Here is a 16,446-nt window from a genome sequence, read left to right as displayed (position 1 = left end):
TGGCAGACGTGCTTCAAATAGTGAGCAGGGTTCCCTGATGATGCCCCAGACGTCACCTCTGGGCTGGGCTAGGTTCCTGGGCTTCCCTCATCCACCTCTGGGTGCCTCAGAGGGCAGCCTGAGATGATCAGAAACAAAGCTGACTCTTCAGGTAAGACACACAGAGCAGGTGAACTCTACCAGGCAGAAAATTTATCCACCTTGCAGCCTGGGAAGACCCTCTTCTTCCGGAGAAAAAGGGACCCGGGGTCTCACTTGCACATCCCTGGGCCCCTGAGGGTCTGGAGGGGCCGGGGGCCCAGCCTTGGCAAAATGAGGAAGAAGTTGAAGGTTGTCTGAGGGTCCCTGCCATTCTTCTCTTCCATCATCCTACCCCCTCCTGCCCTCACCTTTCCTCCCCCCCACCCCGATTTCAGCATTATCAGACAAACATCACAGTAAAAAATTCCAGGGCTTCCCTGGTGGCGCAGTGGTTGAGAGTCCGCCTGCCGATGCAGGGGACACGGGTTCGTGCCCCGGTCTGGGAGGATCCTACATGCCGCAGAGCGGCTGGGCCCGTGAGCCATGGCCGCTGAGCCTGCGCGTCCGGAGCCTGTGCTCCGCAACGGGAGAGGCCACGACAGTGAGAGGCCCGCGTACCGCCAACAACAACAACAAAAAATTCCATATTATCTTGTTTCCAAACTTAAAAGACTGTGGGTAATCATCAGTGGATACATGGATAAACAAAATGTGGTGTATCCATGCAATGAAATATCGTTCCAGGAGCGAAGTCCTGACACGGGCTGCAACGTGGGTGAATCTTGAAAACATTACACGAAGCAAAAGAAGCAAGACGCGAAAGCCCAGCGTTAGAGAATTCCATTTATTTGAAATCTCCGAAATCGGTAAATCCGTAGAGACAGAAGGTAGATTCGTGGTTGGCAGGGCCTGGGGGAGGAGTGGGGAGAGACTGCTTCATGGGCACAGGGTTTCTTTCAGGGGTGATGAAGATGTTTTGGAACTAGACAGAGGCGCTGGTGGTTCACTTTAAAACGGTCACTTGTGTGCTGTGTGGATTTTACCTCAATCAGGAAAGTAAATAGAAAAGGCTGGGTTGCAGCAGCCGCGGTTTGATTCAGGGGGTTCCTCCCTCCCTGTGCCTTCACCCCCTTCCCCTCTCCTGCCTTCTCTTTTATCCTCTCATCACCTGCACTGTCCTCTTTTTTCCTCTGTCTCCCTCTCAGCCCTGCATACACTTTTCTCCCTTTCCCTGGCTTGCCCACCCCCCCCAACAAGCCACTGGCAAGGCAGCATTGGGTCTGGGGGTGTGATCTTGTAGGACCAGGCACTGTCCTACAACTTAACAAGCCCCTTCCCCTCAATTTCCCAGCTACCAAATGACAAGGACAGACTCCAGGACCCTCTGGTTCTCATTTTCTCTTGTCAGGAGGCAGTGCTTTTCCAAGGGTCCCTAAAGAGTGACCCGTTTTCGTTTCCAGGTTTAACTCAACTTTTGTGCTCCTCCTCAAATTTCTTCCTTACCTCACTCCCCACTGCCTGTAGGTCACTGCCTGGGAAAATGGGAGGTAGGAAATCAGAGAGATTGAAAAAGAGATTGGTTGATTTAGAAGAATAAGAAGGCAAAGCATGGCCTTAGGACAGTAGCTCCTGGCGTGTTTATTTTCCTGTCTGTGTGTCTCTCTCAGGCTACAGGGATCCGTGGGGTGATATAACCACGTCTAGTCTGGACTGTGTACCCACCTCAGGGCTACGCTTGTTTTTGTGTTTTCAGTCTGCTGTCTTTGCGTGAAAGTCCTAGGGCTGGATGTACGGCTGTGCCGTCTGTCAGTTGCTTTACATGTTCTTTGCCCAGTTCTTCCAGAGAAATCATCCTGCCCTTGGCTCTCGTAGAGGAAGACCACAGGGGTCAGAGAAGGAGGCAGGGCTGAGCTTTCAGACCCTTGGCTGGGATGGCAGGGCCCCCTGCCTCTCAGCCAGGCCTGGGCTAGAGACTCCTGCTGCCCTGTGACCAATCTTCCCAGGGCTCTGAGCTGGAGGACACAGGCCTAATCGATCCGCTTAAAGTAAAATGTTGGAGCAGGAAGGGAGCTCAGGGGTCACTGGGTGACATGAAGGAGGTTGAGAGAAGTGACTTAGTCACAGCTTTGGGGTGTGAGTCCTGGACACTGCTGCTTCCACACCCCAGATCTGTGCCCCAATGGAAAATTGGAGAACATTTGATGGTCCTGGATGGAAGGACTGGCAGTGAGGGCAGCTGAGTGCCCCGTGAGGACACAAGCTTTGCATCCTGGAGTCGCCTCTTCCTGGGTATGTGACCTGGGCAGAGTACCTCCCAGATTCCTCATCTGCCTGTAAGTGACCCAGACAGGTCCAACCCGACGGGACTTGCGTCCTCGTGCGCAGTATTTGTCCTAAGACTGAGAAGAAGAACTACTTCATTTTACTCTCCGAGCGCATCTCCTCTGGGTTCTATTTTCTGCTTACGTCGAGTAGCCTCTCAGAGATGCTCCAGAGATGACCTGTAGGTACCAAAACATTAGCACGGGGCAAGTGGCCCAGCCCAGATGAGTTGGAGAGACAGCACTGGTGGCCTCATTGAATCAGGAGGTCCATGAACCTCAGGCCATTTGCTGGGGTCAGTGGGAGGGGCGGGGTGGGGGGGTGCCTCCCTGCTTAGAGAGTTCTTCCCATGCATTCCTCTTTTTACCCTAAAGGAAAATAGTGGCACCTGAGATGCACACGGTTTATTCATTTTGCATAGTGAATAGTAGCCTATGTTTTAAAGGATGATTTAATTTCTCCAGAGGCCCCTGTAATTTGTTCAGCTTCCTATTAGTGCTTCTGACTTTCTCCAGCCATGCAGGGGTGGTGCTGGTGGTAGGGAAGTGGGGGGATCATTAGAATCTGGGACAGAGAGACCCATTGCCTTGCCTTTTGCTCTGTGGCACTGAGCGAGGCGGCCTGGCAGCCGAAGGGCTTATGCCACGGATGCTGTCTCCAGTCCCTAGAACAGTGCGGCACTGCCCCAGGCCCCAGAATGACCCTTAGTTCTCCTGCTCCTGACTTGAAACTTCTGGAAACTTCTGGAAGGATACCAAAATGTACAATGATTCTTGCTAAGACTTAATTACAGATTCTTTTTTTTTTTTTTTGACTATTGAGAGAGGAGAAGGAATACTGGAAAAGCCAAAAGCAGGAGTCTGTAAACTGTGGCCGATGGGCCAAATCTGGTGTTAGCTACGAATGGTTTACATTTTCAAATGGTGGAAAAAAACAAAAACAAAAGAAAAATATTTCATGACACATAAGATTATATGCAACTCAAATTTCAGCGTCTGTAAAAAAAGTTTAACTGGGACCCAGCCGTGCTCATTCATTTACGGATCTATCATCAATGCTTGCTTCCCTGCCGCAGCAGCAGAGGTGAGTCGTTGTAACAGAAGGCACAGCCCCCAAAGCCTAAAATATTTACTATCTGGCCCTTTACAGAAACAAATTGCTGACCCTTGACCTGAAATTAAAGTGGAAAACTGTTTCATTGTAGATCTGTTTTAAAAAAAGATCCATAAAAAATTTAAAATTATAATGGAAATCAAGAGGGAATGCAGAATCTGCTTCCTAGAACCTATTAACTCATATCAATCACCAGTTGGTAAAATGCAGTGGGGGAGATTCTTCTTTTTTTTTTTTTTTTTGTGGTACGCGGGCCTTTCACTGTTGTGGCCTCTCCCGTTGCGGAGCACAGGCTCCGGACGCGCAGGCTCAGCGGCCATGGCTCACGGGCCCAGCCGCTCCGCGGCATGTGGGATCTTCCCGGACCGGGGCACGAACCCGTGTCCCCTGCATCGGCAGGCGGACTCCCAACCACTGCGCCACCAGGGAAGCCCGAGATTCTTCTTTTGAGCAGGGATCTTTTAAAGACAGAACCCACCCTTGTTGACCAGCTGCCTTGGACCCTGATGCTGTTCCCTTTGACTGTGCTACCGCCTCCCATTTTCCCAGCCTTGCAAGCCCTCACCTCTAGTGTAATTCTGGATTCTGAGCTCTCCCTCTGACCCCAGCCCAGTTTTAAAGCCCAGTCTAATGTTATCTAAAGTACACTTCTTGGGTCTGTCCCTTCCTTTCCATGGCCTCTGCCCCCGCTCTGGTTCTGGCTTTTATGCTGTATACCTGGATCAGTGCAGTCACCTCCCTGCCAACAGTCCTTTCTTACCCATCCAATTGGCCCTGCCGACTGCTGCTAAAGTGACCTTAGAGCACTTCTTTGATGCCGCCCTACTCATGCCTGTGAACAAAGTCCAAACTGGCTACCTTGCCCACCTCCAGACTTTGAGTGAGAAGCAGCCACCGTGTCACGTGGTTCACCCCATCTGCCCCCAACATGGTGGTCGTGCAGATGGGCAGGGAAGAGACCAGGGCATGCGGAATCTTTTTAGTTGTGGCATGCGGGATCTTTAGTTGCCGCATGCATGCAGGATCTAGTTCCCTGACCAGGGATCGAACCTGGGTCCTCACAAGTCACTGAGAGATTTTCTGCTAAGGGATCTCATCTCTGATAAACAGAAGGCTAGAAAATGGTTCTCCCATTCATTCCCCAGAGACCTTGAGGGGAACCCGTTGCCTCTGTGCCAGTACCAGTGTTAGAGCTCCAGCCATAATCATCTCAACTGTGGAAACCCGGAGCCCTTATTATTATATCATCAACACGATGAAGGGGAGGGTCCCACTCACAAAGGCAACGCCAAGGATGAGGAGACATCAAGAGTGGCTGCAGCAAGATTAGAAAAGATAAGAAAAAAAGAGACAAAAAAATCAAATAAAAATTAATTAAATTAAATTAAATTAATTTAATTTATTTATAATTAATTAAATTAATTAATAAATTAAATTAATTAATTTAAAAAAAAGAGTGGCCTCAGCAACATGCAGGACTACATCTTTCCTTCCACCCCAAGAGATTTAGAAACAAGAATAAATGGGAAAACATACCTTGCTCTTGGGTGGGGACACTAAATATTGTGAAGATAGCAACTTTTATCGTTTTGGCTCGTCATGCAGTTCTAGCCAAAATCCCAATGGAATTTTGAGAATTTGAGGAAAAAGTGTTCTGAAGAGCATCTGGTAGAGAAAATGTGCAAGAAGATCAAACAGTTTTGAAAAAAGAAGATGAGAGTGTCTAAGCCCACCTAGAGAATAAGGCTGGAGATCCAACACTTAAATCGGGAGGCTCTAGCACCAAAATGGACAGGCGAATGGAGCAGAATAGATGGTTCACTCACCTGGGGAAAGAGGGAAGACCGTCCTATGAATAGGGCAGAGCCCATTGGTTTAGCTGTTGTATCTGGGAGAAAATTTTTTAGATTCCCACCTCATATCATACACTTAAATAAGTTCTAGATGAATTAATAAATTTAATACAAAGAATTAGATCACTAAAGACACAGTAGAAAATATTTATGATCTTTACGGACTATAGAGCAGCGGAATAAATCACAAAGGAAAATAGACTTGACTGTAGAAAAAGTAAAACCCGTCAGTAGAAGCCATCAGAAACCAAAACAGGGACCTAGTGGTTACGATTCGGGCTTTCACTGCCATGGCCCAGGTTCAATCCCTGGCTGGGGAACTGAGATCCCACAAGCTGTGCGGTGTGGCCAAAAGAAAAAAAAAAAAAAAAAGAAAGAAACCAAAGTAAAAGGAGACGCTATTAGCCACAAATATGATAAAGGGTTCATGTCACTCATAGATTAAGAACTCATTCAGATCATTACAGTGGTCGCTGAGGCATGACAGAGAAGCAAAGGATGTAAAGGGGCATCTTATAAAAGAAGCCAGTGCAGCAGATTTTTACTTTTACACTTCCATCCACCGCGTTCCAAATGGGAAAACTTAGTCCTTGAAAGGAATTGATCAAATCTACAAAACAAAACCACGGGGCTCATTACACTTCTTAGTGTTCACGAAAACCTTAGCTGCAGGTTGAACAGGACGGCCTGATCTGTCTGATCTGGCTCACCTGGGCCGGGTGTAGTGTCTCCAGCCAGTTTGGGAGGCTTGCGCTTCTGGGAGGATTCCACCGCGCTCGGGTGGGGCTCCCGGTGAGTCAGCAGGTGAGGTGACTCATGGACCCATCCCGGGCACGGGCACGAGCAGCTGGGCAGTGACCAGGGATGTCCTGAGAGAGGCGTCACCAGGAAGCAGCGAAGGAGGCGTTACTTCATAGAGTTGGGTGGGGAGCAGTAGTTGACGCCTTTGGTAATGAAACTTGTTCCTCTTAGCACAGGGGTTCTTGTTTTGGGGCTTTCTAAGGGAAACAGACCATCAGTGTATCTCAGGGTAGAGAATATCACCATAGAGAATATCACCACCAAATCCTAAGTCTTGAAGGATGAATGGGGCTTTGATCTTCCCAGGAAAGTCCTGCTCATCCTTGGGGAGATATCAAAGGTTTGGAGATGATCAGCCTCAGATGCCCCTCCCAAGAGCTCTCTGAGAGACAAGGGCCTTGGTCAGAGTGAAAAGTAGCTGTCTAGGAGCGCCCAGACCACCCACCCTCTGCCTAACCCAGAGGAGGGCTCACTGACTCATTCTTAGAACCATGCTAAGTCCTCGCAGCTTCTTATCCTACATCGTGGGTGGAGAAGAGAGCTCAGACACCCACACCAGCGTGTCCGCCTAGAAAGGAGAGAAATGGAGCTGGACCTGAGTATGCCAGTGGCCAGCTGGTATAAACACAGTGCCAGTAGGGCTTCCCTGGTGGCGCAGTGGTTGAGAGTCTGCCTGCCGATGCAGGGGACATGGGTTCGTGCCCCGGTCCGGGAAGATCCCACATGCCGCGGAGCAGCTGGGCCCGTGAGCCATGGCCCCTGAGCCTGCACGTCCGGAGCCTGTGCTCCGCAACGGGAGGGGCCACAACAGTGAGAGGCCCACGTACCGCAAAAAAAAAAAACAAAAAAAAAACAAAAACACAGTGCCAGAGGCTGGCTGTCTCTCCACACCTTTGTCAGTCTGGGAAGTATTAGGTGGAGTGTCTGCCCCAGGTGGACCCTCCGACCCTGTAGCCCACCATTTATTTATTTATTTATTTTAAAGTTTTTTTTAAAACTTTTTTAAAAGTTTAAAGGGAGGAAGTAGAAGCAGCTAGAACAGGGGAGTTTCAAAGATAAGAAAAAATATAAAGTAGAAAATAAATAATATGAGAACTAGATCATTTAAAAGGAAGATATCAAAGTAAAATACAAGAGATTCATATTACAGAGATAAAAATGTAAAACCTGGAATAATCCAAAGTGACGTGAATGAACCACAGCAAAATGACACACTCAGAAGTTCAGAAATTCAAAGTTATTTTTAAGATAAAGAATTAAACATTCTCAGTAAGGAAGAGGGCAGAGTAGGATTAAATGATCGTTTCTAGTGGGCTTTGTTGAGCTGAAGCCATCTCTCAGCTGGGGCTTTTGGGGGAGGGGAGTGCACGCTGCTCTTCAGCCCCAAATTCATGCCCCCGCACTGTGCCCTGTTAAGGACTTAGCCTGGCCCTCAGAATGCACACCCAAGGGTCCTGGTGGGAACCAGTGAGGTGAGTGAGAGCCCGTCCCTGACCCCGGGGGGCCACCTGACTCAGAGCTGGGGAGTCAGGACACCCAGGTCGAGTTGGTTCCATGGCACAGCAGCGTGTGACTGAACGATCATGTTGCTTCTCTGTGCCTCCTTTTCCTCACCAGCAGTGCCCAGCTGAGGCCTTCCCTCTCAGTAAAAAAAAAAACAACCCATCAGGGACTTCCCTGGTGGCACAGAGGTTAAGAGTCCGTCTGCCAATGCAGGGGACATGGGTTTGAGCCCTGGTCTGGGAAGATCCCACATGCCACGGAGCAACGAAGCCCGTGCACCACAACTACTGAGCCTGCGCTCCAGAGCCTGCGCTCTAGAGCCCGCGAGCCACAACTGCTGAGCCCACGTGCCACAACTACTGAAGCCTGCGCGCCTAGAGCCCGTGCTCCGTAACGGGAGAGGCTCCCGCAACGAGAAGCCCGGGCACTGCAGCAAAGAGTAGCCCCCGCTTGCCGCAACTAGACAAAACCCGCACACAGCAACGAAGACCCAATGCAGCCAAAAATAAAAATAAATAAATATATAAAATAAAAAAGAATGTTTAAACCCCATCAAACTACCAGTCAGCAGCATTTACTTTTTAATGAAGTGGAAAGAGCAGTGAGCATAGTAACAAGTTGGGCCTGCTGAACCTGCCCACCTGATGGTTTTGGACATGAACTGATGTGATGCTGGTGAATTGAAAGTGCACATACAAGTAAATAACACTTTGGCGATACGCCCCGTGGATGAGGTTGGGCATCTGGTTGTTGGGGAGGAGAGAGGGGAGGTGGAAATTTGCCTGCTGTGAACTGGGGAGGTGGCACCTCTCTCTCCCTGCCCCCTACCCCACCCCCAAGCACTTAGCCTCAGCACAGCATCCCAGCCCTCACCTCCCATCTTCATTCCCCAGGTGGGCTTTGAACCAGGATGGCTGAACCCCGCCAGGAGTTCAACGTGATGGAAGATCATGCTCAGGGGGACTACACCCTGCTGCAAGACCACGAGGGTGACGTGGAGCACGGCCTGAAAGGTTAGTGCACGGCCCTGCGTAACGGGCCCAGTCGCTGCGGGGATCGCGGCCGACCCGATGGCTCTGGAAAGGGCTGGCAGGAAAAGTTCGCATCCTGAGTTTTAAAGGAGTTTTAAATACTTTATTGTGTTAGATTGTCAATGGGCTTGAAACCTCATTAATTTGAGCGAGCCAACAGAACTCAAAATGTGAGCTATTTGAAAATCTGCCTTTTGCAAAGGAGAGTTTGCCACATACGTGGATATAGTGTGATAAAGATTGCCGGAGGCTTGTTGGTCTAATTAATACAAGGGTGCTCTGTTGAGTCTTTAACCAAACCCATTACCCTATAAATCAGCAGGGTTTAGTGGCATGCAGAATACATGACTTTATACATTATTTTTTTCTCCTTTTGGCCTTTCCCCTTTTGGCCAGAGTTGGTTAGCTCTGGGTTTCTTACTGTCCCTGTTATACCTTAATAAACCACGTCAACCTCTAAATGTTCTATAGTACAGTCTTTTGGCCCAGTTGGCTTGGCCTCCTCTCTCCCCTTCACTGCACTGTCTGACCACCGAGATCGGGGAGCCCCGTGGAGCACACAGAGCCCTCTCTCTGGCTCCGAACGCTAGTCCCTCCATCGCTGATGGGAGCACCAGAGGACCTGTAGGGCACTGGGTTGTACTATAAGGAACCCTCTCCCCACAGTGTCACTGGTGGCCAGTGCCCCCTGGAGCAGCCCACCGTGCAGCCCCGGGATAAGAAAGACTAGGTCCCTGTCTTCTAGACCCATTTCTAAGGAGACGAAATGGCAGTCTACTTTTCTCTTTTAATACTAAAATAACAAGCCTGGGGTGTGCAGTGTTGATGGCAGTGGTAGAGCTCCAAGGTGGGAAGGGAACTCTTCTGGGTACATCTATCTGGGAAGGTTCCCTGGAAGAGGCGGTGTTACCAGAAGGAGGCCTGAGTTCGGGGAGCACATGGAGAAAACATCCTTACCTTGGAGACGTTTCAGGACTCGTTGGGGGGCCTTGTTTCAAAGGCTGATTTCTCTGTACCTGTTTAAGCAGAGAACACATTAGGAGGCAGAGCTTGGGAATCAGACAAGTGGGCTCCACGGTGGGGGAGGTGAGGGAAGAAATGGGCTGTCCCCGGAGCTCAGAGGCCACCCTCTGGCCTTCTTGGGGGCACACCCAGCCCGAAGCTCTGGGTGAGGGGAAATGCCTGCTCCCATCCGGCTCAACCCAACCCTCCTTAGGCACCAATGGTGGCAAGAAACGTGCATCTGACATCTCCCAGGCCACGGCCTGGCTCCAGCCAGAGCTGCTAATTTTCAACTCCCCAAGGGGTTGGAATGGCAGCTGGGCCCTAAGAGCTCCCTCATCTGAGGACCTGAGCCCACCATCCCTCCACATGAGAGTTCTGCCTCAGTATCAGTATCACTGCTTTCACTTTCAAGTGTCCCTATTGGGGTGACAAAGTATGTGGCTACCCTACTTATAATGGGACTTCCTTAAAATGATGTTTCAGGTGACCTTCCTGGTGGTCCAGCGGTTGAGACTTTGCCTTCCAAGGCAGGGGGTGTGGGTTTGATCCCTGCTTGGGGAGCTAAGATCCCACATGCCACGTGGCCAGAAAACCTAAACATAAAATCAACAGAAGCAATATTGTAACACATTCAATAGAGACTGTGAAAATGGTCCACATAAAAAAAATCTTAAAAAAAAAAAAGATAATTCAGGCATTTTTGTAGGACTCTACAAAAGTTCGCAAAGCGCTTTGGCCACCGACGTCTCAGGTAGCGCTCAGAATAACCAGTGGAGGCGGAGGTTGCCTTCCCCAGTTTACAGATGACAAAGTTTCGTTTCTGAGATTATGGGGCTGGTATAGCCTTCAGCTCCATGTCAGCTGTTTTTGCCTCTGGTCACCCTTAGCCAAGTCTCCTTGAAGCTTCAGTTATTAAACTCTTGTGGGTAGAATCCAACTTAGAATACCAACATACTGAACACTGCCCCAGATGAATTGTGCCAGTGAAAAAATGACGCTCTTGGGAATTCCCTGGCGGTCCAGTGCTTAGGGCTCGGCGCTTTCATTGCTGTGGCCCAGGTTCAATCCCTGGTCGGGGAACTAAGATCCCACCAGCCAAAAGAAAAAAGAAAAATGATGCTCTGTTTAGGGTAGGCTGGTTTAAAAATTAAGTTAAAATATATATATTGTGTTGTCACAAATGTATCATAATAATGTAAGATGTTAAGAATTTGGGAAACTGGGTGTGGGGTATCCTCTCTGGTCTATCTTTGCAGTTTTTCTGTAAATCTGCATTGATGCTAAAAGTTGGAATAGGATTAGATAGAGCCCAAGAGAGCTGCAAAGTGGGTAAAAGCTGGTTAACTGATAAAATAATGCACCCACATGAATTAAAAGGTGTTAATGAGTTAACTTGTTAGACCTTCCAGAAGACCCTCAGAAGAGGCTTCTTCCTCCTTCCTTCCCTCCCTCCAAGAAATTTAACAAGGATAAAGCAGATGATGACAGTTGTAGGCTGGGGGTGGATTGGGGGAGGGGTGTTTGGGGGACAAGTGTTTGAGGCACCGTCATGCCCATAGGCTTCTGTGCTCTGACAGTCGAGGCTGGTCCGTAATAAGACCCGGCAGGCAGTCTGCATCATGCTCCCTCACCATGTGTCCAGAGCCTACTTGAGAGAGTTGGCAGGTTTTGGCAAGCTCCAGGACCGGAAGCTTCTTTAGAATCAGCCCTTCTTTGGCTGGATGGGTGCAGCCAGGGCTGCGTGTCCAGGGATGGCGTTCTAGCAGAGGGTGCGACGTGTCTGATCTCGAAGGGTGCTAGAACACCACTTGCCTCTTTTCGTCTCGTGAGTCTGCTTCATGCAGAACCAGCTTCCTGTCCTCTATCTCCAAGGCTGCCCCCACCCCAGGTGGAGTGGCTTTTGCAGAGTCCATCAGAGCTCCCTTGGCTTTAGATTCTGAAAGGACAGTTTTCTTATAAGTAGCGACGGCTGACATTTCAGGTGTAACTCAAGGCTTGCTGGGCGGTGCTTGGAGACACAGCCAAGTGTGCAGTTAGAATAGAAGTAGGTACTGTGTCTGCCCTGAGCTAATTCCTTTGCAGAGGAAGGAGTTGGATCTCTGAGTGTTTTCCCAGGTCGTTAATGGTCATTAATTCATGGCAGTGATCTCCCATGAGTCTCTTCAGTAGGGAAACACAAAGCCCAAGTCTACTTGTGGCTTAGCTTTCTGGTGTCTGCTGCCCGTTTGTCAATATAAGAGCCTTTGTCTCAATTGGAACCACAAGCTAATTAAAAGGCAATTTCTCCTCTCGTCCCAGAACAGGTAAACATTGCGTGCCTCTTTGCCTGCTGACCCTGGTTTGGGGGCCAAGCTGTGTTGGGGTGGGGGTGGGATTGGTCCCCTTTGTGGTTTTATCATGTGGCCACAGTCCATCCATCTGGGTTCCACGCTGGGTGACTTCAGCTCCAAAAGACACTGTCCCCGAGGTCCTCTGAGGTCAAAGGCAGGGGTGGAGAGAGGCAGCCATTCTGAGGGGCTCATTGTATATGTTCCAGAATCTCCCCTGCAGACCCCGGCCGATGATGGATCTGAGGAACCAGGCTCTGAAACCTCTGATGCTAAGAGCACTCCAACGGCGGAAGGTGGGGCCTCCCTCTTCTCATGGTTTTATTCAAGCAGCTCCTTCCATGCTCCAGCCTGCGCTTAGCCACGCTTTGAGCTCATACGTGCCACCCTTCCTGGCTGCATTTGCTGCTGCCTCTCCCTCTGGCTGAGAGATAGCTCGCTCAGTGCTTTGCAGGACGGAGCTCAGGCCCCGGATGTTGTGGGAGCCACGCTCTGTTTTGATGCCTTGCTCGCTAGGGTCAGGTATGGGCAGCTTCATCGTGTGTGAGTTTTGAGGCAGCCACACTTGAACAGGCTGGGATCTGTGGCAAAGCAGGGCCTGACGTCAGCTCCACCAAGCCCCTGCTCCTCGCCCATTGTCCTCCCAAAACTTCTTTCATGAGCCAGCAGGTCCTAAAGCAGCCGTTTGGCTGAGGAAAGGGCAGGTCAGTGCACATCTCCAAGCTCACACTTTGGGACTGGTCTTGGTTTAGTATCTTTCATTTCTTGAGCTCGGCCTGGGTGTCTGGACCTTGGCCGTGGTGTTAGTTCCAGCCCATCTTCTAACCTGTCCTCTGTAGACATGTGGTGACTAAGTTATTACAAAGCTGCTGACGTATTTCCTGAAGTGTTCCTTGGTCCTGATTTTGACCATCTTCTCTTGCTTCCCATCTATATCAGTCAAGACCGTGTTGATCGCAGGTAACGGAAAACCCAACTAACTGTGACATACATATGAAGAGGTTTATTTGTCTCACATAGTAAAATGTTTGGACTTGGGCAGCAGCTTCTCAGTGTCAACTGTTTTATCTTCTGCCATCATTAATGGCTGGATTGTTGCCTTATAGTTACAGAATGGCTGCTGTACCTCCAGGCATCACATCTGCCTTCAAAGAAGAAAGAAAGTAGCAAAGCCAAAAGAACCCTGAAACCAAATGTGTTCCCTTTTTATTAGGAAAGCAACAGTTTTTCTGCAGGCCCCACCAAACCAACTTCTGTTTATGTATCATTGGCCAGAACTGGGTCTCATGGCCACCCCTGGCTGTAAGGGAGGCTGGGACATTGAGCATTTTGCCTTCCAGGCTCTTCAGCAGGAAAAATCAAGGGACAAGGGCGTTGAGAATGGCTTTCGGGTAACCAGTCAGCAGGATCTGCCCTCCTTCTCTCCATCCTCTCCAAGGTTCTATTCTCAGCACTTCCCTGGGCCCTGCCCATGACTTTGATGAGAACCTGGCCCCAGCATCTCCCCAAGCATCCACCTTTGGATGAATTCAGAAAGTGGCTGTCAGGTGCCTGCCAATTGATGGTGCATCTGTGGAGTATATAGTGGATGTGGCCCTTCCCCCACTTTGCCCGCCCCCCACCTCTGAAGTTCTCAGCCTAGTGAAGAGAATACCAGACCAAATGCTGTTTGCTCTCCTTCTTAGAGCCAGTGATGTTAAGACATAGCCTGCTGACCTTGTTAGGATAGTTCTGCAAGTTGCCTACCGCCCTGAGAAGGTCCTGAAACACTAATGGCAGATTTTCTGCCAGCCTTCCAAATCAGCTTTATTCTGGAAGAATCTACCAACCAAGTCTTGCTGCACTCTGGACCCTGTCCGTGTGTGCATCCCAAGAGCGTCAGCTCTGGCCCTGCGGGGAATGGGGGAGCCTGCTGGGGCTGGACTCTGCCAGGCTGCTCCCGAGACAACCATAATAAAGTGGACTCCTTCTGACGAACCTGAGTCAGGCGCTTGGGAAGCTTTCAAAGCTGACAGCTCCTCATGTCTGCCCAGAAGGGCCTGGGAGTATGCCAGGGCGTTGCTCAGGGAAGAATGCCGATTTGGAAGTGTTCACCTCGATGAGAGACCAACAGCAGCTCCTGGTGGTAGATCTTTCCCTCCAGCCTCTGCTCTGAAGGTGGACCCATCTGTGGGCCTGTTGTCAAGCACCTGACTCCTGACAGGGCCGACCTGTTCGTTGCCACCCAGGGGAGTCTGTGGTTTTAAACCATGGGTCATGGGCTCCGGGAGACAGGGGGATTAGAACTGGAAGAGAACTTGGAGGTCACCTGGTAGTGATACTCCCATTTTGCAGATGAGAAAACTGAGACCCTAAGAGGACAAAGGACTTGCCCAAAGCCAGCCTCCCGGCAGAGCCATAGACTCCGGCCCTGACTGCAGGGTTCCTGCACTGCCTTGGTCCCAATCCCATTCTCCTGTTCTGTCCTGCTCTAAGGATCAAACACCTGTGACCAGTCATCTGATTTTCAACACTTCCTCCTTAAAAACACTTGCGACCGTCCCCAGCCATCCCTCTCACTGCAGTCTTTACAGGGGGGCTGTCCTGGCTTTCCTGGCAGAGGGCCTGGGTGTCTCGTGCATGGGCGCCACTCAAACAGAGTATTGCTGTGCTCCCTGGAGAGATGTCAAGGCTGGAGCACGGCTCTGGGCCCTGCTCTGTGGGGCTGCTTTTCTGCATGTGGCTGAGTCCCCTCCCCCTCCCCATCCCTGCATCTCTGCATCCCCAAACAGCAAAGGTGAGGGGTGTGGCACAGCTCATCCCGGCCCCCTAAGGTGACTCTCCGTGGTTTCCAGATGTGACAGCACCCTTAGTGGATGAGGGAGCCCCCGGTGAGCAGGCGGCCGCTCAGCCCCCCACGGAGATCCCAGAAGGAACCACAGGTGAGGGTGACTCCCAGGTCGGGGTGCCCAGCTCCCCTGCTGGAGGACGGGTGCACGTGGGGTTATGCCCGTCTCCAAGTGCAGCAGGAATGTGGGTGGACACCAGCCTCTGGGAATCTCTGGTTGTTCTGAGCCTGATGCCCTGTTGCTTCCATGGCTGGCTGGCTGCCTGCCTCCCAGAGAATAGAGGACCTCTGGATTCCTTCTAGCTCCTCCTCTCCTTGTCTTAGCTCCAGAGAGTTCTCTGAGGCAGGCTGGTGGCAGCCTTCACCCCCAAGGTCAGTCCACCCTCCTGCTGCGACTCTGCCAGCAACAGGGTTACTTCCTCGGAGGTAAACAGCTCCCTGGGCGGGGTGGGGGGGGGGGCAGCCAAGTGTGCAGCAGCATCAAGGTGGCCCACCCACACCTTTGGAGGATTGTAATTGGACAGTCCCCGAGGAACTCAGCGATGTCATCTAGCATCCATTTTTAGGACTATCCTTTCAAACGTATCAGCGTCGAACAGACGTGATGAGACTGTCCTGTCAACACAGATGATGGGGCGTAGCCCAGACAGGGCACTGACCAGAAATAGCACTGGACGCGGGGCCGCCAGAGTCACCTGTGAGCTGCCCAGGCCCTTAGGGAACAGCGAGCACAGCCCAGAGCCCTGGCTGTCACTTCCTTCCCGTCCCCTTCCCTGGGCTTACGCACGACTCTGCCGTTGGCTTGGTGACTTGGAGGGTGCTCAGCACGAAATTCAGAAGAGCTCTGGACCGTATGTCACCAGCAGTGGACAGCGGGGGACATGTCCCCCGGCAGGAGTTTTCTTTCCTTCCTGAAGACAGGGCTCAGGGCAGCCGTTTAGGAAGCCTGCAGCCCTCTCCCGGGCCTGTGTGCTGGGAGCACTGGGCAGGGGCCGAGCAGTCCCACGGCCTCCTCCAAGTAGCTTCTGTTTGCAAGTTGGTCTTCCGAGATGGGTGGAGGGGGATGTTCCGGAAGCTGGCAGGCCCTGTCCTTGACAGTGAAGGTCGTTTGAAGGCCGTGGGACAAACGACTCTTGGTAACTTGGCTTTTGTCTCCCGCTGTCCCTTTACAATTGTGTCGGTGGGCGAAGCTCTTCCCCTGCCTGGGATGAAAACTCTAGCCACCTCTTGACTTTTGATCACTTCCGAGTTATCAAAAGTGTTTTAAGTTTCCACAGTCACAAAACCCAGTCTGCAAATGCTGATTAGAATGTCCAGTCCTGCATAAGAGGCAGAGCTGAAGCCCCTCCTCTCTGGGACTAGGGAGGGGGCGAGGACGGGGCAGGGGCAGGGGCAGGAAGGTTCTTACTGCGTGGGCGCTGCTGTGAGCCAGCTCCACGTGGGCTGCAGGTGTTTAAAGCTGACTCTTTCTCTGTGGGGACCTTTCTGGAATTCTTCCAGACACCCCACGTTCACCATCCCCGTCATCCCTCCGAAGGCCCCTCCCTCTGCGTTGGATTCCAGCAGACATTTCTTCTCTCTTTGGCCCCTTGGGGTCTCCAGCCTCTCGCCTGCTGAGGTCGGCTTGCTCACATCAGTGGCCC

General features: G+C 51.0%; 1 protein-coding gene across 16 annotated transcripts in view; it reads left to right on the top strand.

The window, feature by feature from the left end:
* MAPT (microtubule associated protein tau) overlaps positions 1-16,446 on the top strand; it is a 99,769-nt gene that overhangs the window by 45,461 nt on the left and 37,862 nt on the right. For 8 of the 16 annotated variants that reach the window (XM_033438983.2, XM_004275679.4, XM_033438979.2 and 5 more), the window contains exons 2-4: positions 8,507-8,626; positions 12,186-12,272; positions 14,811-14,897. In XM_033438983.2, coding sequence (XP_033294874.1) covers positions 8,524-8,626; positions 12,186-12,272; positions 14,811-14,897 — 277 coding nt within the window. In that variant the 5' untranslated portion in view covers positions 8,507-8,523. Of the gene's footprint in view, positions 1-2,742; positions 3,427-8,506; positions 8,627-12,185; positions 12,273-14,810; positions 14,898-16,446 lie in introns of those variants that run through there. The other 8 variants (XM_033438985.2, XM_004275680.4, XM_049701429.1 and 5 more) reach the window with 3 other exon arrangements.

Source organism: Orcinus orca, chromosome 19 (assembly GCF_937001465.1).
Source record: "Orcinus orca chromosome 19, mOrcOrc1.1, whole genome shotgun sequence".
In the NCBI taxonomy this organism is placed as follows: domain Eukaryota; kingdom Metazoa; phylum Chordata; class Mammalia; order Artiodactyla; family Delphinidae; genus Orcinus; species Orcinus orca.
The sequence above is the reverse complement of the archived record's forward strand: the minus strand, read 5'-3'. Positions and strand labels throughout refer to the sequence as shown.